Genomic DNA, 24,125 nt, shown 5'->3' on the forward strand with positions numbered 1-24,125 from the left:
TCTCTGTGGTCGTTCTGGGTATTCCAGAAAGCAAGATTAATCTACCCTGACTTTAACCCTGAACTCTGGCTGAAATCCGCCTGAACTTGCTTACTCTGGGTATGTCGGTTCCAAAAGACCGGATATGAATTAGCGTAATTACGCTGGACTTGGTAACCCTGGGTTAATGCACGTGCACAGCAAGTACATAAAGACATTCTCAATGGATTGCCGATTTCTGGAGTCACCATGGAAACGCGTGGAGCGTAATTACGCTAACTCATATCCGTAGCGATGCCCTGAGACGAATAGCCGTTAAATCGGCCTGTCCATTGTCTGCGCCCAGCAGGTTGGACATGTCTTGAATCAGTATAGCACAAGTACACGATGGACAATGACTCTGGTGGAAATCAGTCCAGAGATAACAAAACCAGGTGTGGGACATCTTGTACATCAAGTCTTTGAGGCAGATCTGGCCTTTTTGCTGCAATCCAGATCTCAGTATCTCCGTCACATCAGTGCAGAGAACTCGTTTGCTCAGTCTTCTGAGGTGCACCGATTATAAAATTGTAGTATTTTGTGGGTGTGGTTAAAAATTCAGTGGTTTGTACTGAAAAACATACCAGTTTGTGTTGATGTTTCCTGTTCAAACAGTTCAAATTTAGAAGTTTACTGTGAGCATTTAAAAGTGATTAAAACATAACATAACAGACTTTTTCTTAAATTGATGTTCTAGTCTTCAAATGTAGAATTCAGACATTTTGGTTCTAATGTTTTTAGATGTATTTGTGTTCTATGCGAAGACATGAAAATACCTCTGCAAAAAATTGTTCATTAAACTGTTCATTTGCATTTAATCTTATTAAAATAGTTCATGAATGTTGGCTGAAGGTTTTGGAGAGCTTCTTCGGCTTAATAAGTGTATGTAGTTGTCTGTAGTTAAAATCTGGGACTCTGTTCTTCTCAAACCAAACCAACTGTATAAACCCAAATCCCTGTCCTTCACTGTGGACTCAGATCTGCAGGGGTCACATGTCACAGACAGCCTATCCATACTGGACTCATCTCTTTATGTATTTGATAACTTGGAAAGTATTTCTATAAAAAAATGTGAAAAAGGGAGGAGTAGCTGCTGACTAGAACTGTGCTGACATTACTCTGCAGTTTGTTTGTTTTTTGGTCTTGTTTTGTAGTGGAAAGGCTCGGAAAGAAGAAAGTCCAAACTTAAAGTTTTCTTCGTTCAACTCATTTACACAAAATGACCGCTAGATGGCGACGTGATCTACGAACAGTCCAGCCAGACAGATTTTTCTGTTTTTGCAGGGAATTTTGCTTTTTATAAAAACATTTTTCCCGACAGCAAATGCATTAGACATGTACCGTGTTTAGACTGACGGTGGGATCAATCATGGTGAGCTTTATGTGTGCAGCAGCAAGGGAATTAAATCCCACTCTTTTCTACAGCTGTTTAATCTCAGTTTTCCAACGTGGGTTTTGAAAAACATATCTACAAATAAATACATAAAAATACATCTCTGCACAGTTGAAAGGTGGACAGAAAAAAGTTCGTGTGTCTTAAATTTACAAAGCTTTTCAGAACCTCGTGGTTGTTTGGCAAATTTTGTCATTTTAGATACTAAAGACTAAATAATAAGGCTAAAAGTTATTTATATTCAAGAGGCAAGTGTTTAGAGTAAAACATAGACTCACAGAAAGTTACCTTGTGTCTGAATGAAATGTTTTCTCTAATCAGCTGCATTGCTAAGATTTAAAAAAACAATAATTTCTCTGTCCTTGAACGCAACTCGTGACATACCCGGATGTTAGTTTCACCGTCAGCAGAAGATGACGAACCTTCAAAACAAAACCCTGATCACCTGTGAAACTGAAGGGTGAACCAATAGTTTTAAAGGGGGTCCACTATTATTTTGAAATTATTGACCGGAAAAGCCGTCTGTCTGTGTTTTGAACAGAGTTGGGAAAAGAAAACCCGCACTAAAACAAACCATTGTGAGTTTTTGGTGTTATTTCAAAGCGGATCGGCTCGCGTGGATCCGCCGGGATGCAGCAGGAGTCGTACCCCTTCGTGGAGGACAGCTTCAGCCGCTTCCCGTCGCAGAGTAACATTTACGGACTGTGTCAGGCCGGGGAGCAGCAGCTGCTGGCCGCCACCCTCAAAGGGAAGGTGGTGTGTTTCAGGTACCAGGAGCTGCAGCAGAAGGTCCGCCCGGTGGCCAGGGAGGTCCAGTTCACCTACATACCAGGTACCGCAGAGAGAGGAGGTGAAGTGCTCGCTCTGCCGGTGTTTTCTTCATGCTGACTGATTCCAGTGTCCTCTTCTAGTTGATGCTGAGATTGTATCAATAGATGCATTTAACAAGTCTCCACCCAAGAGAGGACTGGTGGTGGGCATCACCTTCATCAAGGTAGAGCAGAACCGATCCTCGGCCTTCTCATTGGTGCTGCTCTGTTGATCACGTGACCTCCTCCTGCAGGACTCCGGGGACAAAGCCACCCCCTTCCTGAACATCTACTGCGACTATGAGCCCGGCTCCGAGTTTAACCTGGAGTCTATTGCGCGTGAGCGAAGACGCATGTGCACGAGCTCTTTGTGACAGTGCACGTGCTGATGCGTGTTTATCTGCACAGAAAGCTGCCTGAACCTGGAGCTGCAGTTCACCCCCTTCCAGCTCTACCACACAGAGTAAGTGTGTCTGCCTGTGGAGAGCTTCTTGCAGTTTTTGGTTGCCATAGAAACAGAGCCAGGGGGGTCACTCAGTGAAACATCCACAGCAACCGAGAGGGCTTTGCAGTGAATCTGCAGGCTGTGTTTGTCATGCGCACATTACTGGCTGATAAATCACATTTAATCCTTCAGACCAAATTCATTTGTTTAGATTTGATCAACAATAAAAAACATGTATTTCAAATACTTCCAATATAATTTAAAACAGGTTTTTTTTTCTCAAATGAAAAGTAATACATGTATAAAAACTTCATATAGTTGGATCTTTGTCTACAGTCCAGCCCTCTCTTTAGGCCATGAGGTTGTGCGTTTCTTCTAAAAGTCCCACTCCAATCATCTTGATCTATAGTCAAAGTGGTCCCAGTGGTCTTTTAAATAGGATTCTGCTGTTTTAGATGCAGGTAAAAGATCGTTTTCTAGGACATAGTTCCTACAGAGTGGCAGGAGTTCAATAGACATTGGGACTGTTGGTGGAAAGTAAGCCCACCCCAATATCCCATCATCCATCTGTTTACATTCTCTCTGGCTAGCTTACAACCCTAATCTAACATTAGCGGTGCAACAAAAACAATGAGGAATATCAGATGGTAAAATGGCGTATACTTATATAGCGCCTTTCTTCCTACAAGGACAAAGCGCTTTACAGTCACGGACCCATTCACCCAGTCACACACACATTCACACACACATTCACACACTGGTGGCGGCTCCGCTGCCGAACACTGGCGCCCACCTACCACCAGAGGCAAGGTGGGGTTCAATGTCTTGCCCAAGGACACTTCGGCTCATGGGTGTGCAAGGCAGGAATCAAACCTGCAATCTTACGATCATGGGTCGACCGCCAGATTCCAGCTCAGACCAGGAAAACAAAGACGTTCATGGACAGTGGATGAATCAGAATGGAGCAGAGCAGGGAGCTTGTCATGCGACGGTTGTAGTTTGTACGTAACAACTACAAACTTTTTCCAACATAATTTATTATCTACTACGGAATCGCATTGATTTGAATAAAGAAATATTAAGAAATGCAGTTTAATTTTCTGTCCTCTATTGTGAGAAAAATGCTACAAAAATATATTAAATACCCCAAAAACACACATTTTATTGGATTGGTAACACAACATCTTCAGAGGATCCTTTCTCCACATGAAAATAGTAAGTTTAGAGGACCCAGTCATCTATCAGGATGTCTGTGCTGCTTCCTCCAGAGGAAGATCAGACACAGGGACAGTGTTGCCAGATGGGGTGGCTTTGAGTCTGAATTTGTTGGCAAAAATTGCTGTGGGCATAAATTGGGTGAGTTTGGGATCGGTTAGCTGGTTTTTATTTCCTTATTAAAAAACGTTTCTACCTGAGACGTGCGGTGAGGGGAGGCAGGTGAGGCAGCACCAAGCCCATGCAAACTGGGTTGAAGGTGTACCTTTTGTTTACTCAGTGTATGCTAATAATGTAATGCATTATTTTAGGTTTCTATACATTATTATGACATGTTCTCACTTTCCATTTAATAGGTAATGTGTTTTATGTTTATCGTTTATTTGGAGTACGGATCTGACAAAGCCACCATGAAGAGTCGGAAAGTGAGAGAGATGAATTACTGCTAATATAGCTAATTGATTAACGTTTGGGTGTTTTTTTGTGGGGTCGGCAGTTTTTAGATGAGTTTTGGGCTGGAAAACCAGGAATATATCGGACAACACTGAACAGGGACCATGTGGCTTCAGCATGGTGGAGGAAAAAATATTTAGGAGGAACATTCTGGAGGTCCAAAACGTAACTACAATAATCTAAAATTCAAATACAGAAACACTTTAATGTTCAACAGTAAAAAAGAACAAGTTAACTGTTAGAAGTACTTAAATTACTTAGAGGTAGATTTAGTTTAACAATAAGTTATGTCAAAGGAACAATGTGATAATAGTAATTCACATTTGAATAATCAATGACATAACAAAGACCTAAAAGCAAATAATGATGGTAATAAACATGTAATGACAGCTAGATCAGTCTGCACTCATCTATTACTCTTCAGTCTATTTTCATTGCATCAAATCCCCCCCCCCCCCCCCCCCCACACACACACATATTACTTCATCCACTGAGGGCAACCAAGGACTCACAGTTTTGCTCACGGACACTCTCCAGTGTGCGTGGTTTGATTCCTGGGAGAGAACGTCTCCATCCTGGAGCCAGAGCTGCTCCGAAAACTCTGGCAGTTCTTAGGAATGATCTCAGAAAATGGGACTATTGAGGTCAGTGACATGAAGGTCCCCGTCATCCTGTCTCCCTGTCGCTCCTGCTTTATTTTGGGTCTCAGAGTGTTTTACAGATTGTTGAACACAACTTTCATGGAAGCGTTTGTATGCTCCGCCCCCCGGCAGAGTGCAGTGTGCTGATGGAGGGAGGGAGACGGTGTTTCTGCTGAGCGGACATGACCAGAGAATCCATCTGTACATGGAGGTCAGGTCTGCTCCCCAGTCTGTGGTCTGGGTGCTTGAGTGACAGTCTCTCTTTGGATTCTGCTTGTGGCTCAGCTTGAATCTCCTGCTTCCAACAGAATGCCTCCCTGCACCAGTTTGAAGAGCAGCCGGTGGAGAAACTGTTCCCTGAACTACAGGAGCTGCCCAGCAAGTGAGTCTTCTGAGATTCTGGTTTATCGTGTAACGGTGGTGAAAGTTCAGAAGAAACAACACAGATACCTGACACCTTTGTAACACTTGTGCCCCCCTTCTGCAGTGTGTTATGGTTGGACATGCTGAGCATAGCTGGGGGCCGGCGGCTCTCAGCCTTTGGCTGTCAGAACGGCTGTGTTGGACTGGCTTTGGTCAACCAGGCTGCACCTGGTAGGTGAACAATGAACAGCCTGCAGATCAAACACATACAGAAGCAGACTACGAACGCAGACACTGTTGAACCTTAACCCCATCCAGACCCTATCCAGACCCTATTTAGACCTCATCCAGACCTTATAAAGACCTCATCCAGACCCTATCCAGACCTCATCCAGACCCTATCCAGACCTCATCCAGACCCTATCCAGACCCCATCCAGACCCTATCCAGACCTCATCCAGACCCTATCCAGACCCCATCCAGACCCTATCCAGACCCTATCCAGACCCTATCCAGACCCCATCCAAACCTCATCCAAACCTCATCCAGACCTCATCCAGACCCTATCCAGACCTCATCCAGACCCCATCCAAACCTCATCCAGACCTCATCCAGACCCTATCCAGACCCCATCCAGACCCTATCCAGACCCTATCCAGACCCTATCCAGACCCCATCCAAACCTCATCCAGACCTCATCCAGACCCTATCCAGACCTCATCCAGACCTTATAAAGACCTCATCCAGACCCTATCCAGACCTCATCCAGACCCTATCCAGACCTCATCCAGACCCTATCCAGACCCCATCCAGACCCTATCCAGACCCTATCCAGACCCTATCCAGACCCCATCCAAACCTCATCCAAACCTCATCCAGACCTCATCCAGACCCTATCCAGACCTCATCCAGACCCCATCCAAACCTCATCCAGACCTCATCCAGACCCTATCCAGACCCCATCCAGACCCTATCCAGACCCTATCCAGACCCTATCCAGACCCCATCCAAACCTCATCCAGACCTCATCCAGACCCTATCCAGACCTCATCCAGACCTCATCCAGACCCTATCCAGACCTCATCCAGACCCTATCCAGACCTCATCCAGACCCTATCGAGACCCCATCCAGACCCTATCCAGACCCTATCCAGACCCCATCCAAACCTCATCCAGACCTCATCCAGAACCTATCCAGACCTCATCCAGACCCTATCCAGACCTCATCCAGACCCCATCCAAACCTCATCCAGACCTCATCCAGACCTCATCCAGACCCTATCCAGACCCTATCCAGACCCCATCCAAACCTCATCCAAACCTCATCCAGACCTCATCCAGACCCTATCCAGACCTCATCCAGACCCCATCCAAACCTCATCCAGACCTCATCCAGACCCTATCCAGACCCCATCCAGACCCTATCCAGACCCTATCCAGACCCTATCCAGACCCCATCCAAACCTCATCCAGACCTCATCCAGAACCTATCCAGACCTCATCCAGACCCTATCCAGACCTCATCCAGACCCCATCCAAACCTCATCCAGACCTCATCCAGACCTCATCCAGACCCTATCCAGACCTCATCCAGACCCTATCCAGACCTCATCCAGACCCTATCGAGACCCCATCCAGACCCTATCCAGACCCTATCCAGACCCTATCCAGACCCCATCCAAACCTCATCCAGACCTCATCCAGAACCTATCCAGACCTCATCCAGACCCTATCCAGACCTCATCCAGACCCCATCCAAACCTCATCCAGACCTCATCCAGACTCTATCCAGACCCTATCCAGACCCTATCCAGACCCCATCCAAACCTCATCCAGACCTCATCCAGACCTCATCCAGACCCTATCCAGACCCTATCCAGACCCCATCCAAACCTCACCCAGACCTCATCCAGACCCTATCCAGACCCTATCCAGACCCTATCCAGACCCCATCCAAACCTCATCCAGACCCTATCCAGACCTCATCCAGACCCTATCCAGACCCTATCCAGACCCCATCCAAACCTCATCCAGACCTCATCCAGACCCTATCCAGACCCCATCCAGACCCTATCCAGACCCTATCCAGACCCTATCCAGACCCCTTTCCAGACCCCATCCAAACCTCATCCAGACCTCATCCAGACCCTATCCAGACCTCATCCAGACCTCATCCAGACCCTATCCAGACCTCATCCAGACCTCATCCAGACCCTATCCAGACCTCATCCAGACCCTATCCAGACCTTATACAGACCCTATCCAGACCTCATCCAGATCTCATCCAGACCTTATACAGACCCTATCCAGACCCTATTTAGACCTCATCCAGACCCCATCCAAACCTCATCCAAACCTCATCCAGACCCTATCCAGACCGTATCCAGACCTCATCCAGACCTCATCCAGACCCTATCCAGACCTCATCCAGACCTCATCCAGACCCTATCCAGACCTTATACAGACCGTATCCAGACCCTATTTAGACCTCATCCAGACCTTATAAAGACCTCATCCAGACCCTATCCAGACCTCATCCAGACCCTATCCAGACCTCATCCAGACCCTATCCAGACCTCATCCAGACCTCATCCAGACCCTATCCAGACCTCATCCAAACCTCATCCAGACCCTATCCAGACCTCATCCAGACCTCATCCAGACCCTATCCAGACCTCATCCAGACCTCATCCAGACCCTATCCAGACCTTATACAGACCCTATCCAGACCTCATCCAGATCTCATCCAGACCTTATCCAGACCCTATCCAGACCCTATTTAGACCTCATCCAGACCTCATCCAGACCCTATCCAGACCTCATCCAGACCTCATCCAGACCCTATCCAGACCTCATCCAGACCCTATCCAGACCCTATCCAGACCCCATCCAAACCTCATCCAAACCTCATCCAGACCCTATCCAGACCGTATCCAGACCTCATCCAGACCTCATCCAGACCCTATCCAGACCTCATCCAGACCTCATCCAGACCCTATCCAGACCTTATACAGACCCTATCCAGACCTCATCCAGATCTCATCCAGACCCCATCCAAACCCTATCCAGAACCCATCTAGACCCTTTCCAGGTGTGCAACACGGGTCTCTGAGGCCCTGGGTCATACATTTACACTGAACTCCTGGAACAATGTGGTTTCCTGTATTATTCTTTTACTTTCTGTCTGTTATAGTTTAAGTTTTTCTATGATGGACATTACAGACCAAACTCAGCTTTTTAAGTGGAACAACTTGAAGAACCAGAGACTGACTTTTTTGCCTCACTGTATGTCTGAAATAAAACGGAAATGAAACACAGAAGAGTTTTGGTTATAGATTGAAACATGTCTTTTGCAGGAGGATGAAGTGGTTTATCCATAAAGGTATTGATATTAAGAACACGATGAAATGTCAACACACTTTTCACTTGTCTTTTATTTTATGGGTCAATCAGGGACACCAGTAGTGGTCTGAAAACTTGATTTAGGGCAGAGAAGAAAGAGCAGCTCTGGAAGTCATAACTGCCCAGATTCTGGTGTTTCTACCCCCTTACATCACAGTCCTTGAAAAGGAGGGGTATGGACCATTGACTGTATATGTGGCTAAACTGAAGACAATGTTAACCAGATCTGACCTTGAGTTGATCATCCGTGCTTTTATCTCCTCTTGTTTAGACTATTGTAATTCTCTTTTTACTTGTTTTAACAAAAAGTCTCTTAAACGTCTCCAACTGGTCCAGAACTCTGCTGCAAGGCTTTTAATTGGAACCAATAAGCACACTCATGCCACCCCTCTGCTTTTATCTCTATATTGGCTCCCTGTTAAATTTAAAATAGATTTTAAGATTTTGATTTTAGTTTTTAGAGCCCTGCATGGAAAAACCCTGATCTATATTTCTGACCTTTTAACACCCTACACTCCTGCACGTTCTTTGAGGTCCACAGACAAAAATCTTTAATGTGTTCCAAAAACTCATTTTAAAACTAGGGGAGACCTCGCCTTTCAGGCAGTCGCTCCCCGACTTTGGAACAACCTCCCCCTGTCTCTGCGCCAGATTGACTCAGTCGAGTGTTTTAAAGCTCAAGTTAAGACGTTTTAATTTAGGAGAGCTTTTAGCTGACTTTTACTTGTGTTCACTTTTGCCTGTTTGTTTTGCCTGTGTGCGCTTTATTGGGTATCGCTACTGATTTCATATTGCTTTAACATTGTGAAGCACTTTGTGAGTCGCTCTCTGTGAAAAGTGCTATATAAATAAAGATTACTTACTTACTTACTATGCAAACTGGACTGAGTGACTCCTCCCTCCCTCTTGGCGTTCCAACGGGAAGTATCTGCTGAAGAAATAACCAGCTATTACTCATTCTAGAGTAACTGTTTTTGCTTTAATACCTTTTATTAACATGTTTTGCTAATCCTAATTTATTCATGATATTTTTGCTGTACTACAAGCCATTCAAATTATAACCTGACCAATCAGAGGCCTCAGTAGGGTAGGTGGCCTTGCGTTCATCGTTTGAGGTGTTTGATATACAGATTCTCACAAGCCCATTTTCAGTGGAAGGGGTGTGGTTTTTCTAACATGCTCACTTCTGATTGGAGAGAGTGGTTGCCATAGAAATGTGCGCTCAGACCGACTCGGACCAATCACTGCTCACTAACAACATCTGTTTGCAACACGAGGATGGACGTATCGCAGAAAAATGGCGAGTGAATTGACTTCATTTGGTTGCAACCGAAAGTAAGGCATTTTCTATGGGTGACGTCAATCTCGCTCAGTCCAGTTCTCTTATACAGTCAATAGCATCTGATAATGTGGTTCACACATACATGTGGGGGCAGACATGTCAGTGGATGAGCCGCTGGACAGCTCAGTAATTGTTGGAGAGGACTAGGTTCCATTTTTACTATTGTTTGTTTACATATGCAGATGATCAATGGAGTTTATTGATCTACACCACTTTAAAAGAAAATGCAGCTTCTTGAAAGGAAAGAACAGATAATGACATGAGGCATTGCTGAGACATTTGTGCGGCTCTGCAGAGGCTTCTGATTTTTCATAACGGAGGGTTCTTTGTGTGTTTTGATAAGAACTGTTGCAGACCTGGCGGGTGCAGTTTGATAGTCCCATCTCTACAGTGCTGCTCTTCCCACTGAGCTCAAATCCCAAGTCCAGCCGGCATAACACGGAGGAAAGTATGTCCATGGACAGAGAAGACAGACTCCTCTGCATTTCATCTGGAGTGGGCCTTATATTTACTTTCCTCTTTTCCAGGGGAGGACACAGAGGGCTACAACCTCTTGATAACCAGCACGATTGAGATGGCGGTGGTGTACAGGTGTGTGTTGGACACCGCTGTGAAGGTTTAGTTCTCCTGAAAGGCAGAGCTGAAGTCTCATGGGTGTCTTTGTGTCTCAGAGACATCCAGGAGCGAGGTTTGTCCTGTTCAACCTGTCTCTCAGAGAGCGATCAGTGGGACGCGGTTCTTTGTGCGCTGGTCATTGACCTGGATTTTGACGGACAGAAGGAGGTGCTACTGGGAACGTACGGACAGGTCTGCACTCTCAAACGGAGGGACGAGTCAGTCAGAGCAATCATCCTGTTGGAAGGCTGGTTTGTTTCATGGGTCTACAAGACCAAAACAGGCCGTCTTTTTGGTCAGGACATTTCAAACGTCCTTGAATCATGGAGCAGAGATCCTGATCTTCTCATGTCTGTCCAAATGTCCTGACCAGAAAGACCTTTGTTCTTGATGTTGCAGCCCAGCATGGAAGGACAAATCTCTGCTCACAGATGTTTCTACATGTTGTCTTCATGGAGAAATGTTCTTGTCCGTCTCACAGGAACTACTTTGTTACAAGTTCCAGTCAACAGGAAGCAGACACGAGCAGTTTCAGCTGCAGTGGAGGCGGAGCTTCAAGAGTCCCTTGTTGTCCATCACCTACTTAGACCTGACAGGAGATGGTCTGAAAGAACTGGCTGTGCTCACCTTGAAGGGTCTTCATATCTTACAGGTGTGCTGCAGAATCTGGGATCTTCATCTTCCTCAGACCTTTGATCATCACTGAAAGAAAAATAATTTTCTGACACCTGAACTGTAGGTATCTTCTATTATTTGTGTTTCTCATTTCAGCACAGTCTAACCTCCACTGCTGAACTGCTTCTTGTAAGGCTTGCCCAGAAGGTTTCCACTCTGAAAGACAGTGCTGAGCTTCAGCCAGAGCCCACATCAGACCATGAATCAGCCTTGGAACTGGAGGGTTCCAGTCAGACGGCTTCTTGACAACTGTATTATGTTTTCTCCAGTGGTTAGAATGCAGTCAGCTCAGTGATAGTTGCTGAGAAAGAGTGAGGAACTAAATGTTCAATTGAGGGCTTATATAAATCCTTCATTAAAAAAATCAGGTAAGAAAGAGTCCAGAATGATTCATCTTTTAATTCTGCATTTTTACTAAGTCAAATATCAAAGCATCCAACCCTCCATCTGACGGGGGTTGGGGTACGACACTCATTCAGTACTGTACAGAAGACACGACACGGGTGAGATTTTTTTAATTTAGCGGCAGGTGGTGCCCATCTTAGTTCGGGAGGGGGTCCTGCACGTTGTTCTATTATCAGTGCCAATGTTGGTAAATGACTGATGCTAAGTACACACTGTAAATATCAATTAATAAAACCATGATGACATCAATGTTGAGTCCAGGAGTTCTTGTCAATGAATCGGAACAGTCCCTCTCAACTGACAGACATGACAGAGATAGTATTTCTCAGTCTATCATTCATATTCATATAAAGGCAAGCTTCTCATACATGAATATTAACATTGCAGCAGTTTGAACTGTGTGGTTAAAGAGAAAGCAGTTTTTAATACATTTCATTTTAATGACACGTGTAAAAATGTGTAAATGCCTGCTCTGAACATGTCAGGATTTGCTTCACCTGCAGGCTGGCTTTAACATCCACCTGTGGATCCTGTTGAGCGTTCACACCTGTCTGCACTCTGCTGATAGGCCACACAGAAGTACTAGTTTGGTTTCTCAATGCCACCACCATGTGTGGTGACCTTCTTAGTAATAAATGTTTGGGACTCTGTTAGGTCCTTGAGAGGTTAGTGGCTCAGGTGGTTGAGCAGGTCATCCAAGGGTTGGTGGTTCAAGCCCTGCTTTTCCCAGCTATGTTGATACTGTATTATAACAAAAGGTATTTTAATAAAAGAATATCCCAAAGAGATGTTTTGAGGCAGTAAAACCCCTCACACTTTTCTCTCTTGTTTGAACTGTCAAAGTTTAAACTTTTGTAAAAAAAAGTACTCATCTTCTATGTGCTTAAATTTTCTTTGCCTTATTCCTTGTAGTTGTCAGTTTTTCCCCATACCTTTTCCCCCACCATGTGTGGTGACTTCTTTATCAATAAATTCTGGGGACTTTGTTACATGTGAGAGTGAATACAAGTTAATGTTGTTGTGCATCTATGAACGTCAGGCATCACAAGGACGAAGATCCATCAATACATTTTTGCTAACTACCCTGTAATGGTCCATGGCGGAAACTTTTAATTTCCCAGAACATGACGGAACTTCTCTCGTTCTCTTGTGCACACGAAGCTCATACAGTGGGGCAAAAAGGTATTTAGTCAGCCACCAGTTGTGCAAGTTCTCCCACTTAAAAAGATGAGAGAGGCCTGTAATTTTCATCATAGGTAGACCTCAACTATGAGACACAAAATGAGAAAAAAAAATCCAGAAAATCACATTGTCTGATTTTTAAAGAATTTATTTGTAAATTATGGTGGAAAATAAGTATTTGGTCAATAACAAAAGTTCAACTCAATACTTCTTATAAAGCCACTTCTTTGTTACCCGGTCAGTGTTTTGGGATTGTTGTCATGGTGAAAGACCCAGCCATGTTTCATCTTCAATGCTGATGGAAGGAGGTATTCCCTCAAAATCTGACCATACATGGTTTCATTCATTCTTTCCTTTACATAGATCTGTCGTCCTGGTCCTTTTGCTGATAAAACAGCCCCAAACCATGATGTTTCCACCCCCATGCTTTACAGTAGGTCTGGTCTTCTCTGGATGCAGTTCAGCATTCTTTCTCCTCCAAACACGACGAGTACAGTTCTTACCAAAACAATATATTTTGTTCTTCTGACCATAGGACATTCTCCCAATCCTCTTCTGGATCATCCAAATGCTCTCTAGCAGACTTTAGACGGGCCTGCACATGTACTGGCTTTAGCAGGGGGACACGTCTGGCCCTGCAGGGTTTGAGTCCCTGGTAGTGTAGTGTGTTACTGATGGTAGCCTTTGTTACTTTGGTCCCAGCTCTCTGCAGGTCATTCTCTAGGTCCCCCATGTGGTTCTGGGATTTTTGTTCACCGTTCTTGTGATCATTGTGACACCATGGGGTGAGATCTTAGGGGGAGCCCCAGATGGACGGAGATTATCAGTGGTCTTGTATGTCTTCCATTTCCTAATAATTGATCCCACAGTTGATTTCTTCACCTCAAGCTGTTTACCTGTTGCAGATTCAGTCTTCCAGCCTGGTGCAGGTCAACAGTTTGGTTTCTGGTTTCCTTAGACAGCTCTTTGGTCTTGGCCATAGTGGAGTTTGGAGTGTGACTGTTTGAGGTTGTGGACAGGTGTCTTTATATAGATAACCAGTTCAAACAGGAGTCATTAATACAGGTAACCAGTGGAGGACAGAGGATCCTCTACAGAAGAAGCTACAGGTCTGGGAGAGACAGAAATCTTGTTTTGTAGGTGAACAAATACATATTTTCCACTATTACAAATAAATAATTTTAAATCAGACAATGTGATTTTCTGGATTATTTTTCTCATTTTTTCTCTCATAGTTGAGGTCTACCAATGATGAAAATTTCAGGCCTCTCTCATCTTTTTAAGTGGGAGAACTGAATACTTTTTTGCCAAATAGCCAGACCTTTTCCCTGCATTTAAGGATGCTGACTGCTTTCGTTAAACGTGGCATCTTTATTAATTTGTGTCATTTATCATTTCCAAACTATTTGATGCAAATGTGTTCACTTTTTTGGAGTCTGGCGTTTTGTCTTTAGTTCTGTGAAACACTTCAACTACTTTTATAGTTTTTGTTTTAACTCTAAAGTTCTCTTATTTAGGTTGTATAGGCTAACGGTTACTCGCTGTGAATTCACTTTTAATAATGATTTCTTACTTTTGTTCTCTTGAATTGAAATGTTTTGGCTGTTAGCAGCTCTGAATCGGATCAAACTTTTATCTTTGAAGTTTTGGAGAAAACTTAATCATAATTTTTTCGAACATAAATACTTCGTTTGAGTTTCGCTTTGAATTAAATCATAAATTCGTTAAAAACCGCTGAATACCACGAAACAAAGAGATGTTAGGGATGCAAAGGCGCAGGTGGCGCTTTTACCTCAAGACGGAATTAAATAATCAGAAAAACACGAGATTTTATTCGCGTGAATCCGTTTGCGGAGGCAGGAATCCTGTAGCGGGTCTCCGGAGCAGCTGCTCATCCCGCAGAGGTCTGCGGGAATCCTGTAGGAGAGAGCCGAGCGCAAAGGCCCCCGCAGGTCCCCCCTCCCCTCCCCTCCCTCCTGCCAGTGCCGCTGCGCTTAAGGTGCGGGTTGTTGTGAGCGTCAACAGGAGCCGCTGAACGAGCACGTGCGACTTCCACGAGCTTCTTCCTCTGTTTGGGTCCGTGAGAGCAACAATTCCGTGCGCGAAAGCTACCAGCTGAGTTTATGCCCCCATCCGATCCCTGAGACCCCCCCGCGGCGGTTCCCCGGCTATGAGGCGGTGAGGGCGCTGCGCGTGCGAGCGGAACAGCGCACATTCAGCGACGGCTCCGGGAAACCATGATGACGGCCGGTGGAGAGGGTGGAGGGTCAGCCGTGGACCACAACGGGATGTTCTCCAATGCGAGCCTCCACAGCCCGCAGCACCCCCACATGGACACGGAGAACGCGGACTCCCGCAAGCGGCCGCTGGACGCCCCGGCGGAGGAGGCCGGCTGCACCAAGCGCACCAACACCGGAGGTAGGAGTCCGGAGGAGGCGACCAGGGCGCCGCTGCTCTCCTTAAAAAGTGGGGATCCTCTCAGTCTGGGGTTCTCTGCGTGTGACAGCCTGAACGTGCACGCGGAGAGGGTCAGAGTCCTCTGATCCACAGTCTGGATCTTCTGATCCACAGTCGGGATCCTCTGTAATCTGCAGAACTTTGGGGATCTCTTTATTTTCCTTTGCGCTGGTCTGTTAGAGGTTCTCCTTAACAGCTGGATTGTGTTGTTGGGATTCTTTGAGCTCAACATGTCTGTGGAGGAAGAGTTTTGCTGTGGAATCTTTTAGATCAGACCAATGAGAACATGACTGAGTTCTGTTCTCTGGTCTTCAGGTTGAGCCAAGCAGCAGGTGAAACTGAAAGTCCTTCCAATCCTTAAAGACTCATCAGCAGCAGCCTGATGCAAAATCACGCTACTGCAGGGCTCCTCAGTGATGGAAGTGCTTAACAAAGATGGATGAAAACAAATGACTAATTGTAAACGGATTGGAACACAGTTGAATTTTACTAGAACATACATCAGGAGGTGATTATGGCATGGGGGGTCTCTTGAGCAGAGGGGGCACCACTGATTCCTCTGTCTTTTTGATGTTGTTTGTGTTGGTCTGCAGCTCACGGCTCACTCCACAGCTTCATGTTAATTGGAAGTCTGCAGAGAAAAGACAGTTTCTTTAGCAGATGTCTGTTTCTCCCTCCACACTCATTTACTGCCAGCAGTTTTCCAACACACTGGAGTGTCCATTAGCACCTCTGAAACTACAGCAACAATCCTGTTCCGGCCTGAAGGAAAGTTCTCCTCTGCCCAAACTTCCCGATCATTTTCACGGGAATATGAGATGGTGTGAGATGACACCTGAAAACGTTCACTGACATCTCTCTGTTGGGCTGCTTTCTTTGATATTTCAGCTTCAAAGCAGGAATTCCTGCTGTGGTAATCAGATCTCATCACAATCTATTCTGATTACATGTTGAAGATCTATAACATAGTCTGATCTTCCCTCTGAGATTAATAAAACATACTTTACACATTTGGTCAAATTCAGCATTCATTCAGAACCACATCAGGATTAGCTGAACCGCAAAAGACCCAAAGCCAAAGAGGAAGAAAATAAAATTTGAGCAGTTTAATAACTCACAAATTGGATTTGTGGGAAAATCTTTTCAGCTCTTTTTCTGAACTTTGATAGGACCCTGAACTGGATGGAAGCTGCTGTAGATGGGTCACGCCTGTGACATGTTCCCACCTGTGACATGGTCTCACCTGTGTTTGTGAGCTAAAACCCCAGTCACCTGATGGGCTACACACAGAAGACAGAATTGATTACTTTTTCAGTCAGATAACAATTTTCAGCATAACATGAAGCTTTTGGACTGAAAAGGGAAAGAGGGGCACCCCCCCCCCCTCCCATTGCCTTGTGGAAATGACACCCTTTCTATGTGCAGCAGCAGCTCAGCAGTTACCGTCTACAAACGGTCACTCCTGCAAATCACCATTTTCCTTTTCTTTAAAGCCAGTATGCAAAATTTGTGGGTAGGTTAGAGGGTCAAGTCCCTGGCTGGAGGATTGGGTCAAGGCAAAACATTTCATTCTGATTGCTCCAAAGAGTAGAAACATTTGAAAGTAAATTGGTTTCAAAGCTGAAGTGAGATTTTGCACAAGAAGAAGTTGAACACAGCTTTTCTAATGGAGAGTTAGGTTGATATTTCAGACACATTGGGAATTGTGTGGTACAAGCACCAAAGTTTAGGATCCCCTCTTTCAGAAAAGCATGTTAGCCATGAAAAAAAAATCCAAAATGGCGTCCGTTTGTAAAGATGGTGGCCATACAGTCAATTGTTACAAAAATATTCAATGTCTATTTGTCCCAGTCTCAACAATACGGGCTGTTCATCCACAAAATACAGTCTTTAAACTTTAGGAGTACCTACAGAATGCTATTAAATGTATTTTTTTATATATTAATATATACAAATAAATATGAATCTTGGATTTTCTCATGGCTACGGTGCTTTTATGAAAGAGGGGATTCTAAGGTACATCCATGCCTCATTTGGTGCTTATTCCACAAAATGCATGATTATTTTAATAACCTCCTCCACTATTACCTTTTCCAAACAACAAGCAAAGGCGGGGTTGACCCTGGACAGTTCTGTAGTCCATCGCGTGGTAATACAGAGACTATCACACACATTTACACTTAGGGACACCTTAGAGTAACCAATGAACCTATGAAGCATGCTTTTGGTCTGTGGGAGGAAACCGTAGTGGGAGAAAATCCACACATGTACGAGGAGAACATGCAAACTCCACATAGAAAGGACCCAGCCATGATTCAAACCAGGACCTTCTCACTTTGAGGTGAGAGTGCAATCCACTACAGTACACTTCAGCGCAGCCCCAGAATACAGCAGGTCTGAATAACCTTAATAAATACAGTTGTTGCAATGTTTTTAAAAAAATCATAAAAAGATTGTTAGGGAAAAGGGCACCAGAACAGTTACAGCTACAATGACAGCCTTGTAAAGGTGAGCAGTAATTCTAGATCAGTTTGTAAATCAGAACTATTCAAAGTCAGATCTTTTGAATCAGGACCGGCTTTTAGAAGTGGGAAGGAGTTCAGCGTCAACACAAAAAGGCGAGGAAAAAACAAAAGCCAGGCAGTCCAGAAAAGAACATAAATACACATCTAAGTAACCAAAGACACAACCTCACAATCACACCCATGCAGTCTGTGTTAATCTGGTAACTGAAGCAAAAACAATGTCATTGCTTCCATTCCTATATTATTATAATTTGAATGGAATGTCCAAACCAGGCTCTTATTGGTTCTGGTTCTCATTGACACATCATGCTCAGTACTTTTCGGCAGTTTGAGTCCAAATGTTCCTTCTAAAGCAGTTTTCCAAGAGAAAAGACTAAAAAAACGGCATCTGCCTTGAAATGGGTATTTAATAAATGTCAGTTATTACATACACTGAAATATGCAGGCCACAGCCTGCCTGTGTTCCACAGCCTGATAATCCTCAGCCACCCTGTAATCACCAGCCCTTTGACTACGTCTGATATTGATCAGGTTATTCGTACTGAACTGATCATTAACATGACTGGCAGTTACAACAAAGAGCAGAAAGCCTGCTTGTGCTGTAGTAGCTGTGGACTCTGAATGAGTCAGATTGCTCCTCTTTTATCAGCTTCTCTGTTCAAAATGTTCTCCTTCCAAAAGGTTGTGCTCCTAATGGAAAGGCTGGCAGAGTAATGTCAGTTTTTCTCCATTTCTTTTTTTTAATTTTTGGTGGGAAGGACACAGGTGCCCTTGCAGAGCGATGTGACGTGAGCGGACTGTGAATTTGCCAGGTGGCAGTGAAAGAGAGGATGAGAGGGATAGAGATGAAGACGGAGCAGAGAGATGGTCTCTGAAAGAGTCCAAAGGGAAGCGGGTTTGGAGAGAGGACTCAGGGAATTTTCTGGAAGGCATTGCTTCTGACAGAAAAAGGGGCTGTAATGTTGGGGTTTGATGTGCGCAGGACACTGATCTGCATCCAGGCAAAGGATGTCATTTTTTTAGGCTTCCTTGAATGAAGCAGGAGTCTGTTTCCAGTGTTACACACATCCAGTCACTTAAGTTACCTCTTGGTGTAAGATATATAGGCGTAGTGATTGGCTTCATCACCCCCCTCCACTATTCTGCGGCACTGCCATTTGCAATGGTTGATGAGCCCCTCCGCCCTCTCAAACATGGCCGTCTAAGGGATTGGGGGTGGGGGAAAGGAGAAAAGGAGGTGGGTGGCGTAAGGCACACTGTTCCTGATCACTCCACCTCCTCCATCAGCTGCCTCTGTGATCCATGCACCTTTTCTGCCTCTGCTGAAGGTCGTTTCTTATCCGTCCTCGTTTAGTGCGCGGCAGCCTCACCTTTCTCACTTTTCGCTACAAAGACTCAGTGAATGGACTGCCATACTTTATAGTGCTGCGTCAAAAGAGGCGGAGTGAGGAAGAAATTCAATTTTTTGGTACCGGCACCAGGGGAGGTGGGGACGTGACGCGCTGAAAGGAAGAGGCAGCCCATTGGCCGACGGAGGCGTCAGTCCTGCGTGCTGCTGCAGACAGACAGGCCACTCGATGAATATGGATGAGAGCAGTGAAAAGGGTGATGCGGCAGGGAAGACCCCCCCCTTCAAACCGACGCAGGCTTGAACAATGTGTGCCGTCTTTCACTGAAAACACTCGGCGCCTGCATTAGCATTTTCTCAGACAATTGAGGCTCTGGCCAACTGCAGGCATGGCTCGGATGCTGCGGTGAAATCGCTTTTTCTGCACCCACTGATGAATAAGACCTCGGTGAAAAAGGTCGACTGGCCGCATTCCTCAACAGCATCACTGCACCTATGCCTAGGCTAATGTTGAGATCCCCTTCAGAGATTTTGCCCTGGCATTGATGGCGATCTGACGGAGGACTTTAGCAGCAGCAGATCTCAGAATGGGTAAGCTTCGAACTCTTTTTTTCCCCCTGACTTGTTGAATTAATCCATCATGCCAGACTGTGAGTACTTTCATTCATCTGAAGCCCATTATCTCATTCTTGCCTGTTTTCCTTCCATCGTCCTTGCTCCTCTTTAGGAGCAGGTTAGTGCATTGAAATGCAGAATGAGTACTTGGAGGGGTTGTGAGAAGGAGGGAGGACGGTCACAAGGCATTTCCTCCTGACCCACCCCCCTCAAGTGACTTTACTAAACACATTTGGCTCAGACACCTTGTCGCTTCTCCAAGTCGTCCTTCCAGTTTTGGAAGCTCGGGTTTGAACTAACACCCCACTGGCTCAGATGCCCACTGTGCCCTGCTGCTCCCATTCCCTGGCGACAGATTGGCATGTTTACTCTACCACATGACGCCATTAAAACCTGTTACTGTGATCTCAGACACCAGGACAGAATCAATTATTGACTAATGACAGCAAACGGGTTGCGAGGGTGACGGAGGAAACCTTTGTGGTTGGGTCCCCTGCTGGCTTTGCTGTGGCTAAAGAGGAGCCAAAAGTTACGCAGTGGGTTTGAGCTCGTCTGTCAACAACAGGTCCTCTTCGGATGTGGGCATGCTCTCATCAGCATCATTTGAAGGAATTTCTTCATGCGCCTGTCATGCACCAGGAGTGGAAGGCTCAGAAAAGGGCTTTTTCCCACCAAGGTCATTTTCCATTTAATGCTGCGATGAAGCAGAGCTGCAACACTGCACAAAATCCAAATATCAAAAGACGGAAGAGATCATCTGTGCAAGCATGGAATCCTGAGATTTTCCACCTGTTTCTAATCTTCAAACACATTGCGTAGGACCGACCTGTCCATGCAATATCATCAGTATCGTTTCATGCAGATACCATAATAATCTAGGAGATGTAGGATTACCCCCATGCCAATGGCTGGCTAATGTAGATGTGAGGTGCAACTGCATCATTAACATTTGTCATGGAGGATGGTCACAGGGACGAGCCAAGCCCTAATGGAACATGAGAGGCATATGAATGCAATAAGAAGCAGAGCTCACACATGAGCAGAGAAATGTCACATTGTTCATTTAATGAGAGCATCTCTGAGGCAACAGGTCGGTCTGGGTCCACTCCCGCCCCTACGCCACACCGCCAAGCCTCAGCAGTCAGCATCGCCCGCACGCCGACAGAGCGCGGCTGCAGTGCGTCCTGTGGCCCCCCTGAAAGCAGCTCTGTCAGACACTGCTTGACCGTGCCTTGTTACATCTCCGCTGACGTCACCTTTTTTGGTAACTGGAATGTAGTGAACATGATGTCATTGCATCCCATTCAGCATGCAGAAGGTTCTATTTGCGCTAGAGCTTCGATGAACCCAGACACAGTGTTTACCACGATGCTGGGGAGGTTTTTGGAAATTCACTACCACATATTAACAAATGAGTGTTCCTTCTCTGTGCGTGCGTATGAACACCTGCTGTTCGATCAGTCCTTAAGTCTTCTGCTGATTACTCCTCAGTTGGGCCCCTCAGTGAAGAAGCCTTCCTTTTAGAAGGAGCTGTTCACGCTGTAAACTCTTCAGATTGATATGCTGTCAATCCTTCACTGCTGCAAGTGTCTCTAAAATCCAGAGGCCCGGTACAGACTGGAGGCCAGAGACCTTTTGGCTGCACACGTCTCAAACCAATCTGAGGATATTTTCTGTATGTTCTGTGCTGGTCTGCCAATTGTGTTGGATAACTCTGCATTTGCATTCATTGACTGCCTGGATTTGGAGTTTGTGTGTTTTGCGCTTTCTTTGTCCAAAGTGTTGCATTTTGACAGCAAATTAGCTGCAGAGGGAGATAGCTGCCATTGAGCATGGCTGAATATTTATCAGAGGCTACTAAAACTGACTGGAAAGAGTTAAAATTAGACCTCTGCATTAAAGGAAAGGAGGTCATCATTTACTCAACCAGAAATCTGGGACAGGACACAAACCATGGCACCATTCTGCACTAGAACACAAATGCAGAGAGGCTGAGTCTCAGGCTGAGACCGTTGCCTCACCAGATCACACACCACATCACCTATGTCCCCCGCTGTCTTTCTTCAACTGCATGTTGAAAGCTGGGTATCTGTGGGCTGGGCTCCCGTATGCTGTGTATGACAATGTGTGGTGCTGCTTTACATGATGTGGCCTTTTCCACTTTGTGTGTCTAACCCCCAGAGGAGGGCGAGTACTTCCTGAAGGTGCTGATCCCCAGCTATGCGGCAGGCTCTATAATTGGCAAGGGGGGCCAGACCATCGTACAGCTGCAGAAAGAAACTGGTGCCACCATTAAGCTGTCCAAATCCAAAGACTTCTACCCAGGTAAGAACAGACAGTACCTCCGTCTGGCAGCCACAGAGCTTCACACACACCAGAGGAGTGGTCGCAGTCAGAGGAGGCATGACGGCATTCGAATTTCCTCCGTTTTTAGCTTCTCACACGTGAAAGGACCATTTTAATCGTCATAAACACCCTGAACCTCATCATCACATTGCCTTTGAGAGACTGAATATGAAGCAGATGATTCTTGAACTCTTGTTAAACCTTTAATTTATAGGGTCGTTTGAGGATTTTAAACTGGTTATAATTCCATTCTTGGATGCAAGAAGCATCGGTTTCAAGCAGGGTTACAGTATCTATAGCAGTTTATGATCTGCTGTCGTATCTGGAACATTTTAAGGAGGCCATTTCCCTTCCAAAAAGGAGCGGTGCAGGTTCCAGTCTGCAGAGGACTTGAGCAGCGTGCTGCCCATGCAGAGCCTTTCTGAAAGAAACTGATAATCATTGGTGTGAAGGCCGTTCAGACAACTATGTTGTGATTTGGGGCTATGTAAATAAAATGAATTGAATTGAATTAAAAGGTGCCATCAGAAACAGCAACAGGAGATGAACGCTCATGCTGCTCGGTGACCCCTATCACACAGAGGTCAAAGCTGAAGCATCCCGTCTGCCACAGAATGCTGAGGCAGAAAGGAGCTGGATGTCTGTCCTTCATGCCTGAGAGGAGGAGCCAACCCGCTGAAATAACAGGTGCTGAGCTCCGACCTGCTCATCAGAACCAGATGTTCTCTGTGACATCTAATGAAAGCAAATAACGTCTGTCCAACGGTGGACTAATAGAAAATAATTCAGCAGTTGACTGAGAAAAACAGTCTAAACAGAAATACCTATATGATTTTGGTCAAACGTGTGAACATTTCTTAAATTTGGACCAGATCGCATAATGAAATGACAGCATTTTAAAATACGACGCTGCATTAAAGGAAACGTAATAACATGCAGGTCAGGGTTGAACTCCTTCAGTCAGAGAAGGATTTGCTGCAGCCGGATGTGAGTTTCTGCTCCTTTAAGAGGAAGCGTCTCTTTTTAGGTAAAGCTGTCACCTCCTGCCAACATCCTCCGTCACAAAGTGAAATGCTGCATTACCAATGCCTGTGTCTCAGCTGAAGTTTCCACTTTACAGACAAGGTTGTTGTTCCCAGCTGTCCCAAAAGTTCCTGCATGACCCACAGAAAACCCAGATTTCTGTCTGTCTGAGCAGGTGAAACTACAGCACAGAGGAGCTTACTGTGCCCTGGTCAAAGGAGACCTGGCCTCAATGTGGGCGGGGCATCACCTGAAACCGATTGTGTCAGAAGACCTGAGACAGACAAAATGGTGACCAATATCAGAGCTAACCAGCTGTCCAGTTTAGATCTAGACTCCAGCTCAGACCAGGACAACAAAGCCGTTCATGGATCTGTTTGTCTGTTGGTGGATGATCAGAATGGAGCGGAGCAGGGAGCTGGTTCGGCTCATTGTAATTTTGACATAACAACTACAAGCTTTTTCAAACAGCAATTTTTGCCTGCTCCTGATTCACAAATATTTTAATAAATACTCAGAAATTTGATCCCTTGCTGATTTAGTTGGCATTCCCACTAATGAAGACACGATCATTTGATGAAGGCTCGATTTCCGCCTTGCACGCCCCATGAGTCAAAGTGTCCTTGGGCAAGACACTGAACCCCACCTTGCCTTGGTGGAAGGTTGGCGCCAGTGTTAGCGGAGCCGCCATCAGTGTGTGAATGTGTGTGTGCATGCGTGAAGGTAGAAAAGCGCTAAATGCCATTTACCTTTTACCTTTTACTTTTAATCGTAGATGTATTCTAACATGGAGAGACAGAATATCAAAACGAAAATCCCCAAAATATCTTGAAAGAATTCATAATATTTTTTT

At 45.3% G+C, this 24,125-nt stretch overlaps 2 protein-coding genes across 4 annotated transcripts in view; both read left to right on the forward strand.

Annotated features, from left to right (window-relative positions):
• The first annotated feature begins 1,804 nt into the window (after positions 1-1,804).
• Positions 1,805-12,025, forward strand: kptn (kaptin, actin binding protein). The gene is made up of 12 exons (XM_004076026.4): positions 1,805-2,243; positions 2,323-2,405; positions 2,475-2,559; positions 2,629-2,683; positions 5,107-5,185; positions 5,283-5,356; positions 5,462-5,568; positions 10,425-10,529; positions 10,609-10,672; positions 10,753-10,888; positions 11,178-11,348; positions 11,468-12,025. Exons 1-12 carry the CDS (start codon positions 2,042-2,044, stop codon positions 11,615-11,617), a joined length of 1,311 nt encoding a protein of 436 aa, XP_004076074.1. The 5' UTR covers positions 1,805-2,041; the 3' UTR covers positions 11,618-12,025.
• Positions 12,026-14,929: 2,904 nt separating this feature from the next.
• LOC101165333 (RNA-binding protein Nova-1) overlaps positions 14,930-24,125 on the forward strand; it is a 48,760-nt gene continuing 39,564 nt past the window's right edge. For 2 of the 3 annotated variants that reach the window (XR_002291620.2, XM_004076027.4), the window contains exons 1-2: positions 14,930-15,376; positions 22,085-22,228. Coding sequence is in view for 2 of the 3 variants with exons in the window: in XM_004076027.4 (XP_004076075.1) it covers positions 15,196-15,376; positions 22,085-22,228 (325 nt within the window). In the remaining variant the exon portion in view is untranslated. Of the gene's footprint in view, positions 15,377-19,212; positions 19,880-22,084; positions 22,229-24,125 lie in introns of those variants that run through there. The other variant, XM_004076028.4, reaches the window with a different exon arrangement.

The sequence above is a fragment of the Oryzias latipes genome, chromosome 14 (assembly GCF_002234675.1).
Source record: "Oryzias latipes chromosome 14, ASM223467v1".
Lineage (NCBI taxonomy): Eukaryota > Metazoa > Chordata > Actinopteri > Beloniformes > Adrianichthyidae > Oryzias > Oryzias latipes.

What these genes read in the sequence shown, in the direction of transcription:
- kptn (XM_004076026.4), top strand. Translation starts at nt 2,042, where the DNA reads ATGCAGCAGGAGTCGTACCCCTTCGTGGAGGACAGCTTCAGCCGCTTC. An exon ending in TACTGGGAACGTACGGACAG is followed by an intron (nt 10,889 to 11,177) that starts GTCTGCACTCTC and finishes TCCGTCTCACAG; the next exon opens with GAACTACTTTGTTACAAGTT. An exon ending in AGGGTCTTCATATCTTACAG is followed by an intron (nt 11,349 to 11,467) that starts GTGTGCTGCAGA and finishes TTCTCATTTCAG; the next exon opens with CACAGTCTAACCTCCACTGC.